The following is a 23,783-nucleotide window of genomic DNA, read 5'->3' as shown; positions in this document are numbered from 1 at the left end:
TTTTAGCCATATAATATGATTATATAATGTCCGCAATTTTTATTTTTTTCTAAATCCTGTTTGTTGTTAAATCCAAAATCTTTGCCCAGAAAGTAGACTTTGATTTACACTGTGCCTTGCAGAGAACACCAATTTGTAGAAGTCAATCTAGCAACTTTGAAATAACATATTACACGAACATAGTTGAGCAATAATATATTCTAAAACGAACAACAAAGCTCGAGTAAGAGTGACCACAATTAGTTTTCCATATACACAGCGTTAAGTGTTTAAGACCCGCTTAAAGCACCGAAATAAAAAGGAGTCGTGGCTCGTAGCTGACTCGTTTCTATCAGATAGGGAACTCGTGCCTTATCGGTCCCGTGACGTTTCCGTGTCGAGATGCTCGTTCTAGATGTTTTCGAGGCGTTAAATACGTTTCCCTGTTGCGGTACAGGCGGGACAGAGAGACAGTTCAGGCTCGTGTACGGGTTATCTCTGAGGGAAGAGAGAGGCATTTTCTGGCGGAAGAAGATGCAATACACGGAGAAGTCGTGCAGTGAAAGTGCTGCCACGTTGCAGTTTTTTGTTGCAGGTTTTTGGCACAGTTTTTCGCTTCGATGTGGGTCAACTTGCTTCAGGAACCGGAAAATTCTATTTACGCGACGGAACCATGCTAATTTCTATTTCCCTTGACAGGCTGCGAGGCTTCCGTGGAATCTTTATGCTGCTAAAAGTGTCTTTATGATTCTTCTACAGACGATAAAGAACTACTTGTAAGATATTGTGCAACTTTTTAGAATTATAAGTCTGTTGCTGTACAGACTAAATGATTTTGGATAAACACTTCTTAAATTTAAACTTTCAATATGCGGTACAATTCTTCTTATATTAATACGTATGTGTTATATTAATACACACATTAATACATATGTTATATTAATAGATATGTACAACACAGTACCTCGATGCTTATATTTTGGATCCTACTACATTAGTTTATAAATTCAAAAGAAAAATTTGCGCAGCGAATCATGAATGCTAAAGATTTAGAATAACTTGCTCATTTCTTTATCAATACCAGGATTAATTAGCATATAAAACAGAAGATAATATCATATGTTACGTCGATACAAATAATAAATTGTGACAACCAATGTATATGTTTCATGATCAACAAAATTGTATACATAGTTTACTGAAATCATAAAAGACGAATGCTATCATAATTTTACAAAATGAATATTGTTAAATAATTAATAATTTGTATCATATTTGGTAAAAATGAAGAAAGAAGTACAATATTTTTAAATTTCTGTTTACTTAACATTGAAATTTTATATTACACATCGTGTTATCTTTACATACAATTCGCGCGATTGAGTGATCGGTAACTTCAAAGAATTCATAATAATACGGTCGAGGTGGAGTTTGAATTCAATGAACACTGATTCAGGAATAATTCGGACTTGAACTTACCTTTCTTCGATGTTCTGAAGGAGTCATCTTTTGGCACGTACTGAATGTCATAGACTAACGTCGTGTTCGCCAGCAAGGTTTTGTCCTTGTTAATTTTGTAGATGGCGTATTTGAATGCCAGCTCGGATGGGCTGTCCTTTTGATCCTCCGTGAAGATCGCCCCTGCAACATCACCGAAAACGTATCTTTTAATAATAATTACTACAATGCACAGCTACACGTATAAACACGGAACTGGAGATGTTTGCGATTTGAATCATCTGTCTCTGCAATGATACGTCTATAATATTCTCTAATTGGATTGAATCCATTGTCAGTCTCATGCTCGTCATGTTCGCTTTAACAATTTCATGTTATGCCGTCTGTCAGGAGGATATCAAATCTGTCAGGATTTATTGTGGAATACGCGAATTTAATAAACGCATAAAAAGAATAAGCGCACAAATCGACACGTTTACGTATTCATATATACATTTAGACAAAAGAAAGATTAATGTTACTGCGAGATCAAAAAAGCACGTGTTGCGTGTACGACAGCTGAATCGAGAAGTCAGAAACCAGGGAGCGGAAGAACAAAAGCTAGCGGGACCTTAATAACGAACGCGCATATCGATTACTCGGTTGCAAGGGCCAGTGCTGCCCAATAAACGCTAGATCTAGCCTATCCCCTAGGAATAACCATATTTCCGACAAAATCAACGGAATAAAACGATTTTACCATAAAGTTTAAACGATCCGCGTTTACCACGAATTTCAGGATCATAATAAATGTACGACTTATTTAAACAGAAATTGATGAAGCCGCGGTTGCAGCGTAAAAACGCGAAGAAGTTTCAAATCAGGATGAATGAGTCCAAGGAAAAGTATTTTCATCAGGTATGCAAGTTTTGGGGCTTCACCGGCAATTACCAAGTTTCCTCGGACCATTCGTTCTTTCATCCGAGTGACATCATTAATCTCAAAGTACAATGAAGAAACTGGAAGAAAATTTTTGTTCAGATTGAACTCGCCGATGGGAGTGACGGATGGGAAGAGGATTATAATTTTATATATTCAACGCCCATTCGGCGGATCTCCGATAATTAATTTTGTTTCCACGATGCGCATCCGCTTCCATCTCAAAATTGAAAAATGTTGTTCCCGGGGAAATCCCGGGATTCCTTGTTTACTTCCATTTTTTAATCTACCAAGTATACAGTCGTCTTTCTGAAAGACGGCAAGAATGGCTACCTACATTCTCCGACAAAATGAAAACGTAAACATGGATTATTAATTCATCGCATTTTGCTTGTCTCGTGATGCTTCGCTGTGACAGATACTGTTGGTTGTGAAATCAGCATCAACGAACGGCGACATTTGTGGAACGCATCATGAAGATATTAGGTCGATATAAATGCAATCATGGTTTTAGTTGTTTTAACCTGAAACGCTTATTTTGCAAAACATTATGAATACTCCGATTTCTTTTCGAAAATATCGTGACGAATATTTTTAGAAAAATATTTTTAACTGCTTTTAAGGAAAGAATACCTTTAGACAAGAATGCTGTTGAAGATTTGATGATATATATAAAAGATCATTTGACATTCGTGAAGTTCGAAATATAGTCGTTAGTATATATTAAAAATAACAATAGTTGAATTATTGTATTAACACCGTTATCAGTAAAGTACAAATATTTACGTTACATTATTTGCAAACTATCAGACATGTTAAAAAAAGTAACACCTTTTTATTTTCCTTTAGTTTGCTGCAATTCATGTAGACAACTTTTATTGCGCATAAAGATCCTATTATAGTTATTAACAAGAAAACAAGAATAAATCCGATCTTTTTGCCGAATGTCTGATTCAACGACGCTCAGGTGTTTCGCAGGTATTTTAATTTGCGATTTGTTGCGGACCTGCGAGATATTAATTTGTACGATAAAATTGTCCGCTGGTTAAGCGACTGGTACAAAAGTGAATTTATCCACGTCATGACTTGGATTTCCCTGTGAACGGAAGTTCTTTCGACGACGAATCAATCTCCATCACTCCGGTAAAACGACGTCGACGATAATTGGATAACCCGAATTAATTGTTTCTAAACGATCCCCGGGCCAGGCTGCTCTCTTCCTCGTCTAATTATCGATGTAAAAATGATTAATACACTCCCGCGAGTGTCTTTTTCGTCTCTGCGGAACGAGTCCGAAGGGCTTCATTAACGAAAGAAGAAGAAGTCATTGGCAACCGACGAGGATACCGTTTTTAGACTATTTGGACTTATTACCCCGCCACGGAAGAAACTGTTTAACCCTTTGCACTCGAGTGGTGACTCTGAGGCACCACTAAAATTATTCTATTACGATGCAAAATAATTTTTATAACAATAAGGTTTCGATTTAAAAAATTATTAAGTAGTAAAACTATAACAAGAATAAATTTTGTATGCATTAAAATTTATTTTGTTAAATAGAATGGAAATAACATGAACCAGAAAAATTATTTCAGATTTACAGTTAAAATTGCTCCGAGAGCAAAGGGTTAACACGAAATATCTTCCATTACGATAAGAAACAATGGCCCTAATACAGTCAAGTATTGGCCCTAATACATTGCTAGTATTGCGCTTCGCATTGCTGTACCATGATACCAGCGTGCGCGGCCTGACGGGGAAGTCGTTATAAAACCGCGTGGCACTCAACGTGTTAAATGTAACGTTGGAAGTACCGAAAAATAATTGATAAATCGCGCAAGAATGTACTAGGAGATACTAGACATCTAGATACTTGCTAAGAAAAAGAAAACGAGTTTACTTCCCCGGACTAACATCGAAATCCGGAATCGTCTGTTCTGATGACGCGTAACTGATACTAACGAAGACGGCGGTTCTCCGGAGACATTTTCTCTTCTCTATGGGTCCATGTTTCCCTTCTGTTTCTCGACAATTGTCGTTCAAAGTCGCATTAGAGGATTGAGACGAGGAGTCGTAAGAGCCGACGAGTGTGCTCGCATTGGTACATCGCGACCCCGGCGACTCGATAAATATTCTCCGGACGGAGATGTTTCGCGCAACGGGAGAAAGAACTTTCGACTTTTTCAACGTTTCGTTCGAACCAACTCGTCTCTAGCTTTGTACTTTTATTTACTCGAATGGTTCGCTATATGAAGAATTTCAAACGACTGAAAGTTTTGTGTTCTATATATTCAGCGATGCAATTACGGGCAAAATAAATGTCTCGCAAGCTTCTGCAGCTTGACTGTAGATCTTTATGCATTTCCGACATGTGGAAATTAGAGCTTTCCCTTTTCATTTTGCAGACTTTATGGTTGAGAAGTGTGCCGGATTGCATGGAACTCCATCTGCGATGTTCCTTTTCAAAGTTAAAAGCTATTTAAAGCAGAGAATTTTAAAGTTAAAAGCTATGACTCTTTATGTAACTAGAATTATGCGTCGCATAAAACGTATTTCCTGACATAATATTCCAACAAATAGCAACCGAATTTTTGGGTAATCTTCGCTTTAAAAAATGAGAATTGTTCGAAGATTTGCAATGCAATCTGTTACAAACTTCGCGAACTTCGCGGAGAAGTTATCCCCTGTTGGACACTGTTACTTTTCGATGAAGTTAACTGTCGCGGTGGTGGCGGCCAAGATTCTAATATTTCGAAACAATTCCACAGTTATCTGCCTCGGGTACAGACAAAGGCTAAGAGAATATACGTCGACGCGTTGCGTTGCCTCGGGCAACCTCTCGATGTCTGACTAATACGATCCTATTCTCCTTGACAGGTGTGAGGCGCACCTCAGATAGGTCCCTCGGGGCAACCGTCGAACGTGGCTCCAGTTCCTTAAAAGCTCCCATTTGGGTGCTATCGGAATCGTCTCGAGAGATAGTGGTAGCCAAGCAGTGCCATGGAAACGAGCAAGAAAATAGTTTCATTGAAACCGTGTGTCGAGTTTTCCGTGACACATTGTTACGTTGTCTTTAAAAAAGTTTCGTTCTACTTGCACTATTTTCTGAAGAGGTAAAAGTAGCTCGAGTGTAATTGAAATTTGAAATGTATATAAAGTGTACCAATCAAACCAACATGTTCAGATATTTCGTGATTTGATGGCTTCCTAACTTTTTAATTATTTTGCTGTTTGGGATGGAAAGAAATTTATCATTACTGGTGAATTTATTTCTATTACGAGATTCTCATTAGTATCGCTTTGAAATGCTTTGGTATTATTTTGTGGACAAATTCTTCAGGAATATGTCAGTATGGTTTACGTATGTTTATTTAAATTTATGTTTATTACAATTAGATTGAGGAAAACGGGCTTGTCAGTGCATTAGTTCTACAAGTAAAAATTTTGCTTTTAATATATAGGGCCCATAAAATAAAATGAAATTAATCGTTAACTATTACATTTAAAGCTAATAAAGGTCAACGGTTTTGCTTAAAATTCGATATTCTTCCATATCTTTTAGTAAGAAATATAGTATTCCATTTAATAAAAAAAAACGGTGATCTTCAAATCTTCCTTTAAACCACGCAACTATCGCATCGAAAAATTCTTTGCCGAATAAATATTTCAGAAGTCACAAGATATGCACAAGTTGCATAAGTCACTTTACATTAACATGAAATCGGAGTACACTCGAGGATATGCGCAAAAGTGATGAGCTTCGAGTGTGTTTGAATTCCAAACTTCGTCGCTCCTTCGATGAAACCTAATCGACGGCGTCCCATGACAGTATAAGCGACTGAAAAGTTGTAGGTGGCATGAACACCGCACGAGGGAATAGCAAAGTGTTTCCTTCCGCCATTGTCCTCGTTGAATGAGCAGGCCACCGTATCCGGCGCGATACATTGTCGCGATATACGAAATTTCCGCGTTTATTTCTGCAAGCACGCCAATTTCAATGGAACCGGCGTACCATATACCGGCGATTTTGCACATAATATTTCAAGCACCGTTCGCTCGTTCAACGCATTACTCGGGGGGAAAAAGAACGAAAAAAAATGAAAATGTCAATGGACCCCGCATGCGGGTGAATCGTTGTTAATTTTCAACGATGCAGAATATATTATCGCACGATTGATTATTCCTTTCGAAAATTGGGGACGCGGAATTTCGTTGTTGTCCACCGCACTCGCCGCCGCGCCGGTTGCGTTTATGAATGATAATCGCGTGAATGCGCGCGCGTCACTCAGCGAAAATTTTGACTGCCGTTATTGATAGTCCGGCAAACGATTCAATAATTCAAGGAAAAATATACCTGGCCGTTTGCCAGTCGTAATAAAGCTTGTCAACGGATAATGAGGTTATCTGTAATTACGATTCTTGTATTCGATTCGATGAAAGGTATCCCGCAGTAATTCGCTGTTCGCTGTTTTATTGTTCCTGTATCGACGGCTCCCGACTATCTGTGATTCGAGCCTCGCCGTGTAATTGATGAGATTGCTCCTAAAGGGAGCGACCTTAACTTAAGACCTGGTTTACGTCTGTGTTACACCGCACACGAATATGCGAGCCTGTGTGCTGTCAGACCCTCGACAGACGATCGATTTTAACGACAAATTGCGCGCAGAAGATCCCCAATAGTGTTCTTAAAGTGACGAATCAACGCCCTCGCGGAAATACGGCGACAGATTTTTCGGAAGATTCGCCAGATTTTCAAGCAAAATATAAATTGTCAATGGCATGAAGGAGCAAATTTAGTATTCACGTGCTATTAAATTTTAAGTAAAAGTACTAAAAGATTATTTTATTGGGGGGATATTTAAATTAAGAGAACTTTACAAATATTTATCATAAATTAATGTAATAGACAAGATATTTTTTAAGAATAATTAGAAAAATTACCTTAGGGATAACAGCATAACATTTTCTTGGACAAACGCCAAACATCTTTCATATTCTTTATTTTATCGTTGTGATTCTTTTTTGTTTGTTCGTTTAAATTCATATCTTATTGTAAATGGTCTTTTACTGTTACAACAGCCGTTCAACAGGGCTGCAATCTATAAGGATGTAATAATCGATGAATTTAAGAAATTCACTGTATTATTGACTATAACATTATCGTTCTTGGAAAACGGAACATTATTGCTAAGCAGGCTACTCCGTTCGATGAAAATTAAACGCGCTGCGGTAATAGGAAGGAAGTGCACAGGCCCACGCATTCTCTCAACATTGGTAACTGGATTAAACATGCTGCACGACGTCGATCCCCCCTCGTTGCTTCCATGACGGACCAATTATACTAAACAACATTACGATAACCTAGTTAAGAGACACATTAAACAAAAGCATAATACTATTTCTCGTGGCGTTGTTCCGCGTTGACGTTCCATTGCTATATTTCTAAAAAAACGAAGCTACACGTCGATAAAATTTTATAGAAGTACTAGGTACAATATTGTTATATAAAATAACGTTATAAAAATATAATAAATTTTCCTTTTCCAACCAAAACATTTCTTGCAGTTTTATTTCAAATAAAATAAAAATACTATCGATATTCTTGTTAAAATTGTATACGATACGTGAAATAATAAACAGTAAAAGGAAAGACATACTTTGATGATTCAACCTTTAATCGACGTTTCAACAAACATGCAAATCTATGCGGGTAACGAAATATCAGAAGCGAACGCGAACAGTGGATCCTTTCGCGGACGACTTGAAGATCGAAACTATTGTCTGTTCTATTTCCGTTTGCATTGAATTTCTTTTAGGGGAGCCGGGCTTGGTAATCCGAGAACCGAAAGAAAACAACTGATTGCAGCGGCGCCACTTGTTTTTTTGTCCCGTCCCCTGTGCACAACATAGTTTCCGAACCACGGGAATACCGAGTTTCCAATTATCGGAGCAATTCTTCCTTTGAGAGCGCATCTTATCAGCGGCGCTGGCTCCCCTTCAAAATCTGGGTTAAAAATCTTCGCGGCGGACGGAATCGTTTAAAGGTCGCCCTGGAGAAAAAGAACGCGAAATCAATTACAAATTCATCGAACCGAGCCGCGGAAAAGTCGGCAAGCAGGAAAGTATTCAGTGGCTCTTTCAACCGCGAAGAATATCTCCGATCGAATCCCGTTCGCCGCGTGATTTCTAGCCTGCTCCTCGGCATACAAAATGTATAAGTATTTCCATTGAATTTTCCATTAAACACGCTCCCGGAATATCCCTCTTGCTTGGAAAAGCGGCAAGTGTCGGGTGAATACGTTTGACCGAGCTGCGAGAAGAAATCAGAGTTCGGTCGGAGAAGAAAGATAGACGAGAGAGAAAAGAGCAAGACGAGGAAGAAGAAGAAGAAGAGGAGGAGGAGGAGGGCGAGGAGGAAGAAGAAGAAAAAGCTGAGGAAGCGAAAGACGCGAAAGAAGACGCCAGAAGTCTCGGCGATAATAAAGCTCCTTATTCCACGTATTATTCAAATTTTCCAGGAGCCTTCTACAACTCGGCGCCCACTTTGAGCCGTAATTTCACGGCGGTATCGGGGCCGCGAGACAAGGGGGAACCTCTCTGAATCGAAGGGATCTTCCACGAGAATCGAAAGAGAACCATTCTTCCATCGCGGAGAATGAAACACGGAAAGTCGCGTGGCGGCTCGTAAATGATCCCAGGGCCGGTCCATTGAATTTGTATTAAATCCGCGTAGCTGATGCGTCCCCCGAGAATACGGCGTCTCGGGAAGCCGGAAACGCAGTCCACCTTAATCGGTGTCTGGCTCGCTTCCTTGTGATCCTGACCCCCCCCCCCCCCCCCTCCTCCCCCGTCATTAGCGCCGCGAAGATTCACGCGCGCGCCGGAGCACCTCCGGTTCTTTGCCTCGTCTTGCCACGTTTTGCCTCGCCTCGCCACGGTTCGTGCAGAATGTCGGGATTACGAGAATCCATACAGACTGCTGCGACCTGGCAAACAACTGAACCGACTAAAATGGTTGCCGACCACAAAAGAAAATGCGACCCGTGTCGAGTCGCGACGGCGACAAACCTTCCAGCTCGATGGATGGCAAGCGTACAATATCTTTCTGTTAGGCAGCAGCGAAATTACTTTTGCCGATAGCTGAAATATTGTGACGCGTATTCGGTGTCACCAAGATTCGGCTGTCCCATTGTCTTTTATGTTAAGCAGCAAAAAACGTGTTCTTTGCGGACACGTCGAGCACGTGCTACCAAAAATTGTCGACCGTATATTTGTCGACGAATAATGGGTTCATTTATTTCGAAGCCTTCCCAGAAATGAGTTCCTTCTCTCGCTGAATCGATAAAACTATAGCGGGTAAATAAGGTGTTCGATAACTTTTTAACACAGTGACTGCCGGTGTGTTCCACCGCGGAATTAAACGTGTAGCAGGCGATTTTCAGTCATTCAGTAAAATCACGATAAATTGAAAATCACTTGGTTTCTTTTAAGGAAACTAGATCGATTTTATATCCTTAATTTAGTGGAAATCATTGTAAAAATGGTGCCGCAAAATTGATCTCGAATTGATCTCGATTACTTTTCTAAAAATCAAGAGGTTGAAAATATTGTTTCCATGTATCGCTCTTTACTCCTATCAACGACTAAAGTTACATCACTTGGCAGATTATTTTTAACAAATTTGATCCTGGCGCGGAGTAAAAAAAAGCAATTTCAGTGCGAGCTAATTTTGCGATACCTTGTTCATATCATTTCCATTAAATTGAGAGTGTAGAATCGATCTAATACAGTAGTGGCATTTATTTTTTTACACCCTGTATACTGACAATCCTTCTATGATTTCTTTAAATACTTCATGCATTTTCCTGCAACATGCACGAACTGCGTTATCAGTGTTTGTTTTTGTGCACCGCTCTTTTCTTTTTTTACACTGTTTACCATGTTACGTACGTATGTAGTCCAGCATTCAAAGTTTAATTAATTTATAAACGGTAAGCAGAGCTCAAACAGGCTGAACAATTAAAATGTTTTTCGTAAAAGAAACAAATCTGTCCACAAAGTATTGTTCAGTTTGAAATGCGGTGTAATTAAATGTTAGCTTTCTCCTTTCGTGTGCGAGTAAACAGAAAATACAGAGATCGACTTTGTCGTTTCTGTGAAACAAGGTCACAAACTCTTGGTCAGTAGAGATCAATATATTGCGAAAGATTACTGATTTCAAATAAATTTTCTATGTAAATTCTCAGACGTACGAATAATTGAAAACCATTTTTATTTGATTTCGACATTTTAAATGTGGTAAATGTATCCATTATGTGGCATATATTTGAAATACGCCTTGAAAATACAGAATTAAAATAGTTGCCCAAAATTTCATTTTTCTTGTAGATTAGCGTGCTATATTTGCATAAAGGTTTGCTTACACGAAATGAAGTAATACATCGTTCGTTCAAATTTTGCTTTCTCTTGCGGCGTAACGGTACTATATTTGCATAAATATTTGCATTCCTGAAATAAAGAATTAAAATGCTTCATTCGTCCAAATTTTGCCATCCCACGGGGAAGTAGCTTGCTGCATTTGCATAAAGTTTTACAGCCTGCAAGGAACTTCCGAAGAGGGCAGTTTGCAAAAGGAAACATACTGTAAACAGTTGAAGTTGCACAGTCGTGGGAACGCAAACTTATCGAACAATTTCAAGATGTGTTATAGTTGAAGCGCCAACAAGTCACGATTGGTTTCCGACTTCTTGGCTGACTTTTGGGACAAGAGTCGCTTACCCCTAAGTGCCCATAATCCAACTGGGAGACGCCGTAAGCGTCGAAACTCGAGTTCCACACGTCGATGGAAGTACCTAATTCACCTGCGGACCATTGCCCGAGTGGTTGAGTTATCGCGATCACGACCCGAGGCCCATGGGAAATACGAATAGCGAACCGAGCCTCGATAGCGAGACCTAATATAAATGCAGCTGGATCGGAAATTGTACGGATTCATCAGCCGCTGGTTATTGTTCGATGAATTAATAAGTAATTACGTTATGACACCGGCTGCGGCATATGCGTACGCATTGGCTCTTTCCTGGTTGCTGCAATCGACGCGTATTAACGTAATTCAATTTTGTGTTTGGTCACATATACGACCGCAATAACCATTTTCAATGTTTTTAAATTACCAACTATCGAAATTTCATCATTATTAGGTTATTCGATGACCTGTCACGACAATTATGTACAATTAGGATTTCTTAGTTTATAAAAACTAGATTTAGAGAATGATTTATTCGAATGAATTTTTGAAATTCAAAAAATGATTTTTAAAAATATTAGAAATAAGTATATTTGGAGCACAGATTCTCTTTATTTAAAGTTCGATAAAAATTTCTAATATACAATTGTTTGATTTACAATGTTGTTTTTACTCTTTTGTACACAGTATATCTCGTTTTGATACATTTTCATCAAACGTTTCGTAAAAAGACAAGAGATATCGCGAAAATTAAAAAATGTGTACAACGTGTCATATGTAGTTGTTATATTTACAATTAAACAAACGTGATAAAATGAATCGCTGCGAACATTCAACAAATAGTGTAAGAATAAAAATATGTTTGAAATACATCGAACGATATTGTCGCGGATCTGGTATTGAGAAGTTTATGAAACACAATATTTGGACAATATGAAATCTGTCTGCATATTATATTTACTGTACCATGTATGAGCATAAGTACGACATATCACAGTTTCCATTATATTTGCAAGACTATTCGCACTGAAAATTTATTCTATTACCTTACAGACCCTACTATCAAAATGGCTAAATTTCAGACAGCGCAATCGATTGAAATCTAAAATTTATTTAATATAACTTAATTGTAACTAAGCGAAATGAATTAAATGTTGCGTTTTATAAATTCTTGGAAATGATTTTTAAAAGATAAAATCAGAAAGATTTACAGCTCGTTTGTTATATGTCCTAATAAATCGGGATCTAGTTTCATAATAGCATTTGGCTATATCTCATCTTTCTACATTGTCTCATAGTTAGATACTATGCCAAAAACACTGTATAAATTTAAAGCAGTCTAATAAAAACTATTTAAAATAATACAAATTTAAAAACTATTACTAGTTGCTAACATCATATTAGTAATAGTAAAATAATCATTTAAATTAATTACCTAAGATGGCACTTTTACATTCCCAATATATTAAGGAATGTGTACATACTATAAATACATTTTTCATCATTACAAACATGTAATTCTAATCCATTGTTCTAATTTACGCTTCCAATACTACGGATAATAAAGATGATGGTTACTTTAGACAAGAAATCTCCATCGCAAGAAATATATTTTTAGAAAGCATTTAGCGTGAAAATGGCTTATTACTTTTATTGCAATCACACTTCAGTTGGCTGAAAAAAAATTCGCAATCAATCAATTAGCACGGAAATCTCGGCGCGTTTTTCGCGACGTGAAAATTCGCTGGAAATTGTCTGCCGCTGTCGTTATCGTTCGCGCGCGTGTTTTCTTTACGAGCTCAGATTTGGAACAAAGACTCCTGAACCAGCGCCGAAAGATTTATATGGCATTCCAAAGTGATTGTGTAAGAGATCGTACTACCCTAAGTGGTTGAAAAAGTTGAAAATGGAGAACCGTAGAGTTGAGGATGAGCTGCGAAGAGGACGTCCCAGGACAGCGGGAGACCACACATAGTAAAAACTGTGCCAGAAACAATTTCGAAACTTGGTTTCAGAAACTTTAACTCATTCTTTATAGTCCCAAGACATTTTACCGTCGGACGACCGTTCACCCTGTTGACGCGAAATTATTTAACAAAATAGTATTCATAATCTTCTTCCGTTAAACTTACATTCGTACGATTTTCGAAAATCGTATCATAATTATAGTGGGTAATTACCTCTCCGTAACTATTACTCCTATTCTCAGATATTTAATCTGTTTCCGAACGTTAATACAGCTTCCGTTGCATAAACGCGATTTACGATGTAAATATTTTTACGAACGTAATATTCGATTTAAATTAAATTATTAATTTCATAACTCCGATATTGTTCGCATCAATTTTAATCACATCTGCACACAGACTGGATTAATAACAATCCTGTACTAAAAAAGAAATAATACCAATACATTTTCATATTTATTCGAATTAAAATGATATTAACGCCGCAGAAAATCATATCAAACGTGTATACACATCAAAGATTCCAATCGAAATGTACATAACTTGAAGAATCTAATACGGCGATCGTTATTGCAGAGGAAAGCCAATAAAGCATCACGATAAGGTGTAATTAGCTTAAAATCCGATTAGACCGCGGCGATAATCGTAACGAACCAGAACCGTAATTATATGGCTCAACGCGGAACCATAATAACAAGTTTCGAAATTTCGGGAAGGAACTTCTTATCTCTAGGCTCACCCTCTGTTCGGTGATAGTCCATCCTGGCAGCCAAAACCAGAATTGGTCACAGATTTCCCTATATGGGCTCTCAGCGGATTGAAAATTTAATAACGCTCATACCATTCGAACGATAAACACACATTGTAGCATTGACGAGAACTTATTCTGGCTACTCAATAGCTCTGCATAGAACAGACAGTAATCGCATGTAAATGCAGATTTAATTAACAGATTTAAGCATTTAACATGTTCATACTACGGTTGTAATTAATGATACGGCTTCCTTTATATCCTTATAAATCAATTTATACAAAGTACGAATTAATTATCGTTTAATTAAAATCTATATTCGATATCTATTGGACTCTAATTTCTGTTTTCACCTGTTTGATATGTACCTGTCTCGATCTGTTTGAATATTTCGCTTTCGTTGATAGGAAAAAATGTTCAAAGGAAACATTATTTGATCCGGAGATGCAAATATGATGATATAAAAATTATTACGGCGTCATGAGTTGACGATGCTGGAAATATTCCCTCTATTTTAAAAACATCGATGTTTTAATATTTGCCACTTTGAAGTTCCAATTGCTCGAGATATTATTACATATGTTGTAAATCTTAAAATATTAAAATTATAATACACATAAATTATAATAAATTGTAATAAAATTATAAATTGTATTAATTATTCGTATCGTTGAGATTAATTATGAATGTACAAAATCTGCTTGTCTGTTTCGAATCATCGAAATTCAATCAAAACTTTATTATGTTCTTTTTGATCGATGCAACTCGATATACATATTTTGAAATAAATAGTGGGATGCCAAGAAACCTGCCAAGCATCTGCGGTATTTCCTTGTCAATGGAAAATTGGATTGATTAGGATTACTGTTTCCGTTTCGCTTCAGATTGAATGAAGAAAGCCGCGCAGAACCATGGCGAATGACGGTGGACAGACTGTTTAGCGACTTCGATGTGTAACTCTGCCTTTGACAAATTAAACTTGATTCACCTTTGACAAACTTAATCATTGCGGTGTAGCTGTTAGGGTGGGCGCGAACTTGTCAATTTCCTGTCAACCTCGCCGGCTACCCAATTTCGATGAAACGCAATCAATGCCGCCCTTGTGAAGATTACAAACTGCTCAGTGTATGAGGAACTCATTCGAAATCATCATCATCAATCTAATTACCTTGTCAGTATCGCTCTTAGTATTAATTACTCTTCCTATTAGGGTGTTTAGGTTACACTTGTGTATACGTGTTTATACTTTTTGTATTCCCGTTGTTTTCCATTATTAGTTTGTTGATATAATTTGTCAATATTCCTTGATAACTCAAACGTTTGTTTAATTTTTTTGTGCGTTATTAATATTATTTTTAATATTTATTATATATTCCGTTAATGTCTGTAATTCGCATATAACTTTGTCTATTCGGAGAACTAGAATAATACCACGATTATCAATATTTCGATTAAAAAATAAGTCGATTAAAATCAAAAATAAAAGGTATGAAAACTATGATTCAAACTTGGGTGACACAGAATCAGAGGTGTAATACAGAACTTGGAAGGGACGATTACTAAATTTAAGATAACGTAAAAAGCGCATCTGAAGTTCGACAACCGTTTTAGTCGACAAACGAAAATATTGTACTTTCTTTCCACGAAGTCTTTAAATTGTCCCCAAGTAGTTTATGTAGCTTGTTGACTTTCAGACTGTCAACAGCCAGTGGCAAGAAGTTTGAAGAGTCGATTCTCCATTCCCCAGACGCTCCACCAACCGACAACTTCTGTAATTATGATTTCAGCTTATTATTCTTAATTCACGGCTCAGTCCTTAGGCTAGGTGGCGACTTTCTTATTCTTCGGCGGTGCCCATTTAAAATTCAATCTCATTCGGCGCGCGACTAAAATTCCGTCCACCGAACTTATCCCAGGCGTCGTCAGCTATTCTTCACCACGATACCACCGATTTATTGCAACTGAAGTATCGCGTCAAAGACAGCTCCACCATAATATTAGGTTGGGGAGAAAGAAATCCATTATTTTTACGTGAACTTTATTTAACATGTTTCCGATTGTCCGATTTAGGTCAAATAGCACCGTTTTGTTCTATAATTTGTTGCCATTTTAAAGGTACCTTCATAATGCCTGTCTCGTAGAAGTTTGGCCCCTATTAGCGAAAAACTCTTGTAATCGACTTTCACAATCTTCTCTCGTTGCCAATTTCTTATCACTAAGGAAGTTTTGCAATGCAAGATAAACATGGCAATCATTTGGTGCCAGGTCTGGACTATATGATGGGTGCATCAAAACGTCCCAGCCAACCTCCTGAATTTTGTGACGAGTCACTATAGACGTGTGTGATCTGGCGTTGTCTTGATGGTGCCCAACACCTCTCCTGTTGGCCAAAACTGGCCGTTTCTGGTCACTTGCTAGCTTCAATTGGTCCAGTTCTTGACAGTAGAGATCCGAATTTAGTGTTTGACCATATGAAAGCAACTTATAATAAATGATTCCTTTCTAGTCCCACCAAATGCACAGCAGAACCTTCTTGGCTGTTAGTCCTGGTTTGGCCACCGTCTGACCTGCTTCACCAGGCTTTGACCATGAACGTATTCGCACAATGTTGTCGTATGTGATCCATTTCTCATTCCCAGTCACCATGCGTTCAAGGAATGGATCTATCTCATTCCGTTTGACCAAGACATCACAGATGATGTGATTGCCAACGAGCATAAATCTGAAATTATTTGATCGATACTTTAACAGATATCGATCACTACAGCCGTCTACCGAAAAAATAATGAATTTCTTTTTCTCCAACCCAGCAGAAATCTTGTACGTTTCGGGGGTATTAAATGTACCAGGTGGTTGATACAAGTAGCGCCGTTTTCTGAGGAAAGTAGATTATTTCTTTAACGGTTAATAATAGCTGGAAACGCATCGTAACGCAAGCATTGTACTGAATCATGTACCGAATGGATTTGGTCGAGCAAGGAATATACCGAGAATCGACCTCAAGTTTCCATGAAACCCGAGGCAATGATGGTAAATCTGATATTTCGCAAGAATCTGGGAGAAATCCTGGCTGATCTGCGAGATAAACGCGAATCCGTCCATATGTAGGTATCTCGCTTGTCAACAAAGATATATTTACATTCTGTTTGACAGTTTTATGTTACATCTAGTTTAGGAAAATAAAATTATTTAAAATTAGTATTTAATGCAATTTACAGATAATATTTACAAAAAAATCCACTTCGATTTCAGATTACGAATGAAAGATAAAGATGATTTAATAAAAATGTCACTACATAACAATTGATACGAATAAGGATTTATTCGATTAGGATTTCATTTGAACGAGAATTCATTCGGAAAATAATCGATTTCGATAAAAACGATAAAACATACAGAATTTTTATAATAATTCACTGATTAAATTCTTTCCCGTTATTATTATATTAACACTTCACTTGTTTTCATTTTTCGCGTTCAAATGTATTATCGCTGTAAAAGTAAGAAAATGTAAATATGCATACAGATTTATTAACGAAGTATCGAAAAATGTACCAATTCCGTGTTCGTATCAATACATTTCTATAAAATTACGTAAAATTGAAAACATTCAACAATTACTTGCATTGTTATCCGAATAATTTTACAATCTCTGTTTAAATAATTTATTCGAATAAAGACTAAAGAATTATTCAGATAAATGATGGAATTATTTGTTGGGAATAATGAATAATTATTATTTCAAGAAAACATCCGATTAAATGAAATCACTGGAATAATTATTTCAGATAAACATCTCTTCGAAACAATTCGAATAATGTGCTACCTCTCTCTCTCTCTCTCTCTCTCTCTCTCTCTCTGAACTGTTCGCTCTGTAAAAAATGTTATCAATTAAATCGTTGCTATTCACCTTAAACGACACAATCGACGGTAATGGGAAAATACGTAGGTGCCTCGGTTAATACGGAGTTTACGATCGACGACATTTTACCGAGCGAGGTCGGTGGAAAAAGTTCGTCGAATTCGCTGTCCATGAGGAGAAATTAGTCAGAAGTTCGAAGCGGGTGTGGATTAATGCATGGCGGAATAATTCAATGGCATAAATCACGAAAGTTTTTCGCGGAAACGTGAGACCGGTGTAGCCCGGTAATTCAGGCTATTCGTTAGTATCGGGGAATCCGCTCTTCGAATAACCACGGCGCGTCCTGTCGATTAATAAAAACTAAGAGGGAACTGAAAGAGGCGGAAATTCGCTCGCGTGTCCATTAAGCTCGACGTGAGGCCGGTAGATCATTGCGATCGTAACTCGTCCCGCTCGTTCCGATAACGACGTAATGTATCGAGTGAGCCGATAATCTTATAGAAGTTGGTTACACTTGGAAATCTTTCGAAGAATTCACGTTTTATTACCGGACATTTCGAATTTATTTACAAATGTATTCCGGGCAGTGTATTCGGTCTAGAGACTAACCGTAAAATGGTGGATAATTCATGGGGTAGGAAAATGGCGAACCCGTACTGAATTCGTTGCATATAAAAATTATAACTCGATGATATGACTATAATATTTATTATTGTTATTATTTGTACAATTTTTACACAAAATGTGTCGTGTTGATGATATGAGGTCGCAAGTATATTGTGTACATAAGTATACAATATGATTGTTAAAACGTTCTGGAAGGAGTATTCGACCAAAAAAATCCATAGTAATTATTTATTATCACTAGACAAAAGTTGCTAGCCAAATATGCACACTTTCTTTAACACTGTGTCTGCTTAACAGTATCTTCATTATATTTGTAACAACAATGCGCGTTAATCGACTCTTTCATGTAGAACTGCCTTTGGCGTGCGTTTTGTGTGTTTTAGTATACACATAAGTCAACAAACTTTCACACTCAGAAACACATTTAAAAACATTGTTACACAAACAAGTTACACACTTCACCATTATAACGCACATTATTCGCAGTTTACACCACAAACTCGGTCCTTCCGTCGCAAAACGAGGGAAGATGGTCCCTTGAAGTATAGCACTTCTTCATCCTTAATATTTTAACTTATAAAGTCAGAGAATCTTTGTTTCTTGAATGTCTTCGTTTACTTTCATTGCTATATTTAAATATACAGAAAAACCAAATCTTCTCCCGATTTAAAAAAACTAAGTAATATTCACATCAACTGTGAAATTTTAGTCACCTATCTGACTCATTGTATGGAGCATAAAGGATAATACAAATTATAACAATTATTACAAATTATATTAACTCTAGGCAGCTGATGGTTGGAAAATAAGGAAACAAGATTGGACGAAGCAAAATTAGGATAATCTTATATAATATATATATATACTGTTCACAAGTGGAATAGTGAATAATGTGTAGTGTATACTGTATTTCTAGCATCACAGAAACGTGCGTGATCAGTGATGAAGCCAGCGACTGGTCGGCGGAAACCGTCGGCTATCCTGACAAGCCTATTCATCCATCTCGTTTGAACCGTTAGATGGTTAGCAAAGTTTCGAGTTGCGACGAAACAAATGTAGCAACGCGGTGGCTTGGCCAGCCGAAAAAACGAGTGTTTTATAGAGAAGAAATGGACGGGAGTTCGTTTGAAAATACGGTGGCGTCGATGAAATATGCACTCCTGACCGCGCGGTCGAATTCGCATTCAACCGAATTCTCAATTTCGCAAATAAATCTCGATCTCGCTGACCGGCTTTTCGCGTAACTGCTGCGCCGATATTGCGATGGTTGGCAGTTTCCGGTTGGATGGCGGACGGCCTGGAACTAGAGGCAACCACGTGAATACAGGAACGTTCTTCGAGTCGATACGTAAGGCTAGCTAACGGGTGTATTTATCATCGCGTGTTCATATACTTCCGAGACAGAGATGTACAGCTGGCTACGGCCTCACGTGCTCGTTTCGGTAGCGTACATTTTTCATCGGCGGAACATAAGTTTTCGATGTTCATAGACAGGATGCATGACTCCAGCTCGCACGTTTCGCAATTAATTGCGTAGAACGAGTCCCGAAGGGTTTCGAGTGAGAAAATCGTTCCGGGACAGGTTTAAGTAGCTGTACAATCTATATGGCCACAATTCAAATTATAATTTATTTTCACCAATTTAATTAATTAATTTGTTTTCATTACTTTAATTTATTATTTATTCTATTTATTTTCATTAGTATCGCTTGATTATTTAAATCGAATTGTATCAGCTACTATAGTTTTGAAAAATATCTCAAATTTGACCTAATATTATTTTATATATAATATTATAGACTGAAATGTTTTTTGTAATTAAATATATCATAAACTGCAAAATTAGGGTACAATTTTATATTTAACTCTATAATTACCCAATCATAGATGCGATTAATGCAGATTGTTTCATAACAGTAATAAAATAAAGTCTACGCAAACTTCCTTCGAAAACAATTACGATTTGAACAAAGAAATTTATCAAAAATTTCTCAAAAAAACATTCTTATAATTTCAGTGACCATAGAAGAAAAAATTAACAACTAATTATTCCAACAATCTGGCTAATTAGGCGGTATAGCGTGAAAGGAAGCTTCCGCTTACGAAATCAAGAATTGTTTCACATTTATCGTTAACAAATGAAACGTTATTTTGAAGTCTAAAGGAATTTACACAATTCTAATTAAACGATTTAAAGGTCTCCAAATAATTTTGTTTTGAATTTCGGACCTGTGGTTTGTAAACTTAGTGGAAACGATCGAGTTATTTCCGTGGTTGTCTTCGTCGATAGCACAATACGTCAGTTATAGATGGATCCTGTATACGACTCTACATGTATAGGCCGATATCTAAGAAGCTCAGAGCTTCCTTAACGGTTTCCCTGTGGGTGCTCTGAAAAGCAATTATGTGGGTGGGCGCATGCACGACGATGTGCTTGCCGGATATCTGCGTTTCGAAGCGGTCGTTGTCATGGCGGCCATTCAATCCGATGGCATTTCGTCCATAACGTTGCGTTTAAAACGCCAGTTTATCCTTCATTTTCCTTTCGCATTTCTGCCCCCCCCCCCCCTTAACCCGTTTATTCATTGATCTCGCTTGTTTTGATTTTATCTCATTTTCGAATAATTCAAATGAAATAGTTTTCACGTGTTTCATACGCTTATCAATCGTATATGCCAATCAGTGGCTCTTGTCAGGTTGCAGAAATATATTATAAAGAGACTATTATAAATATTATATATATATATATATATAAGACCTATTATAATAATTGTGAATACTAAAAGCTATTTTCCCGTGCTAATTGATCATTCATTATACATTGTCCATATTGACCATTTTAATTTCATTATTTCATTAAAATGTTATGTCGTTATTTATACCGTTGAAAATGCTGATTGCTCGAATGCTAGCTTTCAAGTCGCGTTAGTAGCTGAAAAGCGATCAAGACTCTCCTGTTGAATGTTTTCCCTCTTGGAAACTAATTTCCGCGGAATTTTAAAGCAAGTGCCACGGAATCTATCTTTGAACTTGACTTCGCCTTTCTCCGCGCAGATGGAACTGGTGGCTCCGGGGGATTTTCATTTTGCTCATTAGAAAGCAAACATGTTTCTGACAAATGTGCCATCGGCGACTAGGTCTATTTCCGCAGCGGAAACTATCCATCCTGAATTTATACCCTTCAGTTTCAGTGAACTTTCCGGAACAACGTTACAAGCGTCTACAGTTTTGCTTTGACACGCGACACGCAGACTCGCTTGCGCCAAACAGCGCACACTGGATCCTTTTCCAAATATGTTGCCGAAATTACGATTTTTGAAGTATTGTGACAGTAACAAGCTGCTGTAGTATTCAAAGCATTAATTATCATTAATATAGACCGTCGAAGTTAAGGAATTTTCATGCTCGGGAATATTCCAAACATATTTTAACAACAATTTTCACGTAACAAGTAAAAACTGATTTTAACGAAATTTTGAGTATGCATATAAGTTGCCATGATATACGAAACGCGCTTGTAAAATGTTCGTTTAAGTTTCAGATGAAAAAGCTACAAAATGATAGTTTCGTTAATTCTTTTTGTCATTACAAATAATACCAACATTGAAATACAAGTAAGACATCGGACAATAAATAACGTTTAAAACAAATTCGAGTCATCGGTGCAGTTTTATAAAAGTTATAGAGTTTTAAAGGAATTTCGAATACCTTTTGCCAGCGATTGTAGCCAATGTTAAAAACGTTGAAATCGTGTCGAATTTTATATAACAATTATATTTCTAGCCAAACTTTTTATCCACTGTATTTTTACTTGTAATTAAATAATAAGAAAATATTACTTAAAAATTATTTAAACGTTCTTCATTTTGAATTTCATATTTTTATAACGAACTCAAATTCAGCAACTTCGATATAAGTACCGATATTTACAAAAATCACATGGAACAATGTAAAATGTAATTATGGTAATTTTTTCCTAGGAAAGGTACTACCGCGCTGCATCTTTCGCGAAAATCTCTACCATATTATCGTTGCACCGTAATAATAACGCTCCAGGGTGGTTTGCTTCTATCGGGTCTGGCGGGTCGTCTTTCGGTTCAACTGTCAGCGGGAACAAAGTGGTCCCCGTGGACGTGACCTTTAACCTCCTAAACGCCACCACCGACTGAAGCAAAAATTCGCACGGCACCGCGGTCTAGGAGTTTAGAGCGATCCGCTACAGTCCAGGGAATAAGATCAAATCGGTAGCAAAAGCGCGTGTAGGCACAAACCCGCGCTTTATCCGACTTCGTCGTTTCTCTGCCGCTCTTTGAAATTCATACCTCTGCCTTGCCGGCGCGGCGCTTTTTACGGCTACTCCAGCGCCGGTGTCGCTGCCGAACCTGAATTTTTGTTCCTTCGCCTTGCATCTCGCACCCAGGGGAGACCACTTCCATGGCTTTTGAACTTGAGTTTATTCGAAACGCTCCGGGAGATAGGATGCGTCGTAGTGTAATATTCGAGCACATGGCCGGCACTGAACGGCTACTATTCTCAAATAGCGTACAAAAATTAATACCAAGCAAGAGTAGTTATTTTTCAAGGTATTTTTTTATTAAATTTCAAGGTTATTAATATTTCCTCGTACATAATTTTATACATTATTATTTCGTTGTGTAGTTAATAAAAATACGTTCAGACGTGCTTAGTAATAGGACTTTCAAATAATTTTATAATAAGAATGAGGGAATCAATTCAGTAGCCATAATAGGTCATGTCCCATTTCAGGCGTTCAGATTACGCATTTTAATCATAGGTCGCCCCATTGAGCTTGTCGGACAATGCACTAACTCTATTCTACTTGTCTGCACACAGGCGATAGCCTATTCTACTTCTCCGATCAGAGGTTATGCCGATTCTACATGCTTTATCGTGGCTCGTCCCAAATCGATTTTCCTGTGCACAGAATAGATCTCATTGCACTCTTCGGGTAATAATCCATCCTCATTCTCTCATGACTAGGGAACACTTCCTGTATTTTTTGTATAGCCATTACAATGTCTTACCACACATCGCTGCATCGTACTACTATTTGAATACTTTAAGTCTATTGAAAGAAAAAGCGACTGTAAACGATCTTCAGCAACTAATATGTATTACAGATGATCTTACAGAGAAGCAATTATGTTACAAATATTTTTAATCGAAAACTTATCCAAGTTTTTACAAAAAGCTCAATGAATAATATTTAAATTCTTCAATTAAAAGTTTATCTATGTTCCTCTTCCGATGACTGCGGATCTGATACATTTATGATATAATTCAACAGTTCAAATTTAATATGATAAGGAAATGGAAAAATGGTATCGGTATTTATTGTTTTTACGTTTGGATTTGAATTTTGGACAATGAATTAGGTATAAGATTCTGATACCTCGTTCTTTTGTCTTGATTCTAGCCCCGACTTATGCATGACAGATAACTATAGTCACCAGC

The 23,783-nt window shown here is 37.3% G+C and overlaps 1 protein-coding gene across 1 annotated transcript in view; it reads right to left on the bottom strand.

Moving 5' to 3' along the window:
- LOC144472524 (glutamate receptor ionotropic, kainate 2) overlaps positions 1 to 23,783 on the bottom strand; it is a 214,371-nt gene that overhangs the window by 99,455 nt on the left and 91,133 nt on the right. The window contains exon 2 of the mRNA XM_078185710.1: positions 1,459 to 1,620. Within this exon, the coding sequence (XP_078041836.1) occupies positions 1,459 to 1,620 (162 nt within the window). The remainder of the gene's footprint in view (positions 1 to 1,458; positions 1,621 to 23,783) is intronic.

This window comes from Augochlora pura, chromosome 1, assembly GCF_028453695.1.
Source record: "Augochlora pura isolate Apur16 chromosome 1, APUR_v2.2.1, whole genome shotgun sequence".
Taxonomy (NCBI): Eukaryota; Metazoa; Arthropoda; class Insecta; order Hymenoptera; family Halictidae; genus Augochlora; species Augochlora pura.
The sequence above is the reverse complement of the archived record's forward strand: the minus strand, read 5'-3'. Positions and strand labels throughout refer to the sequence as shown.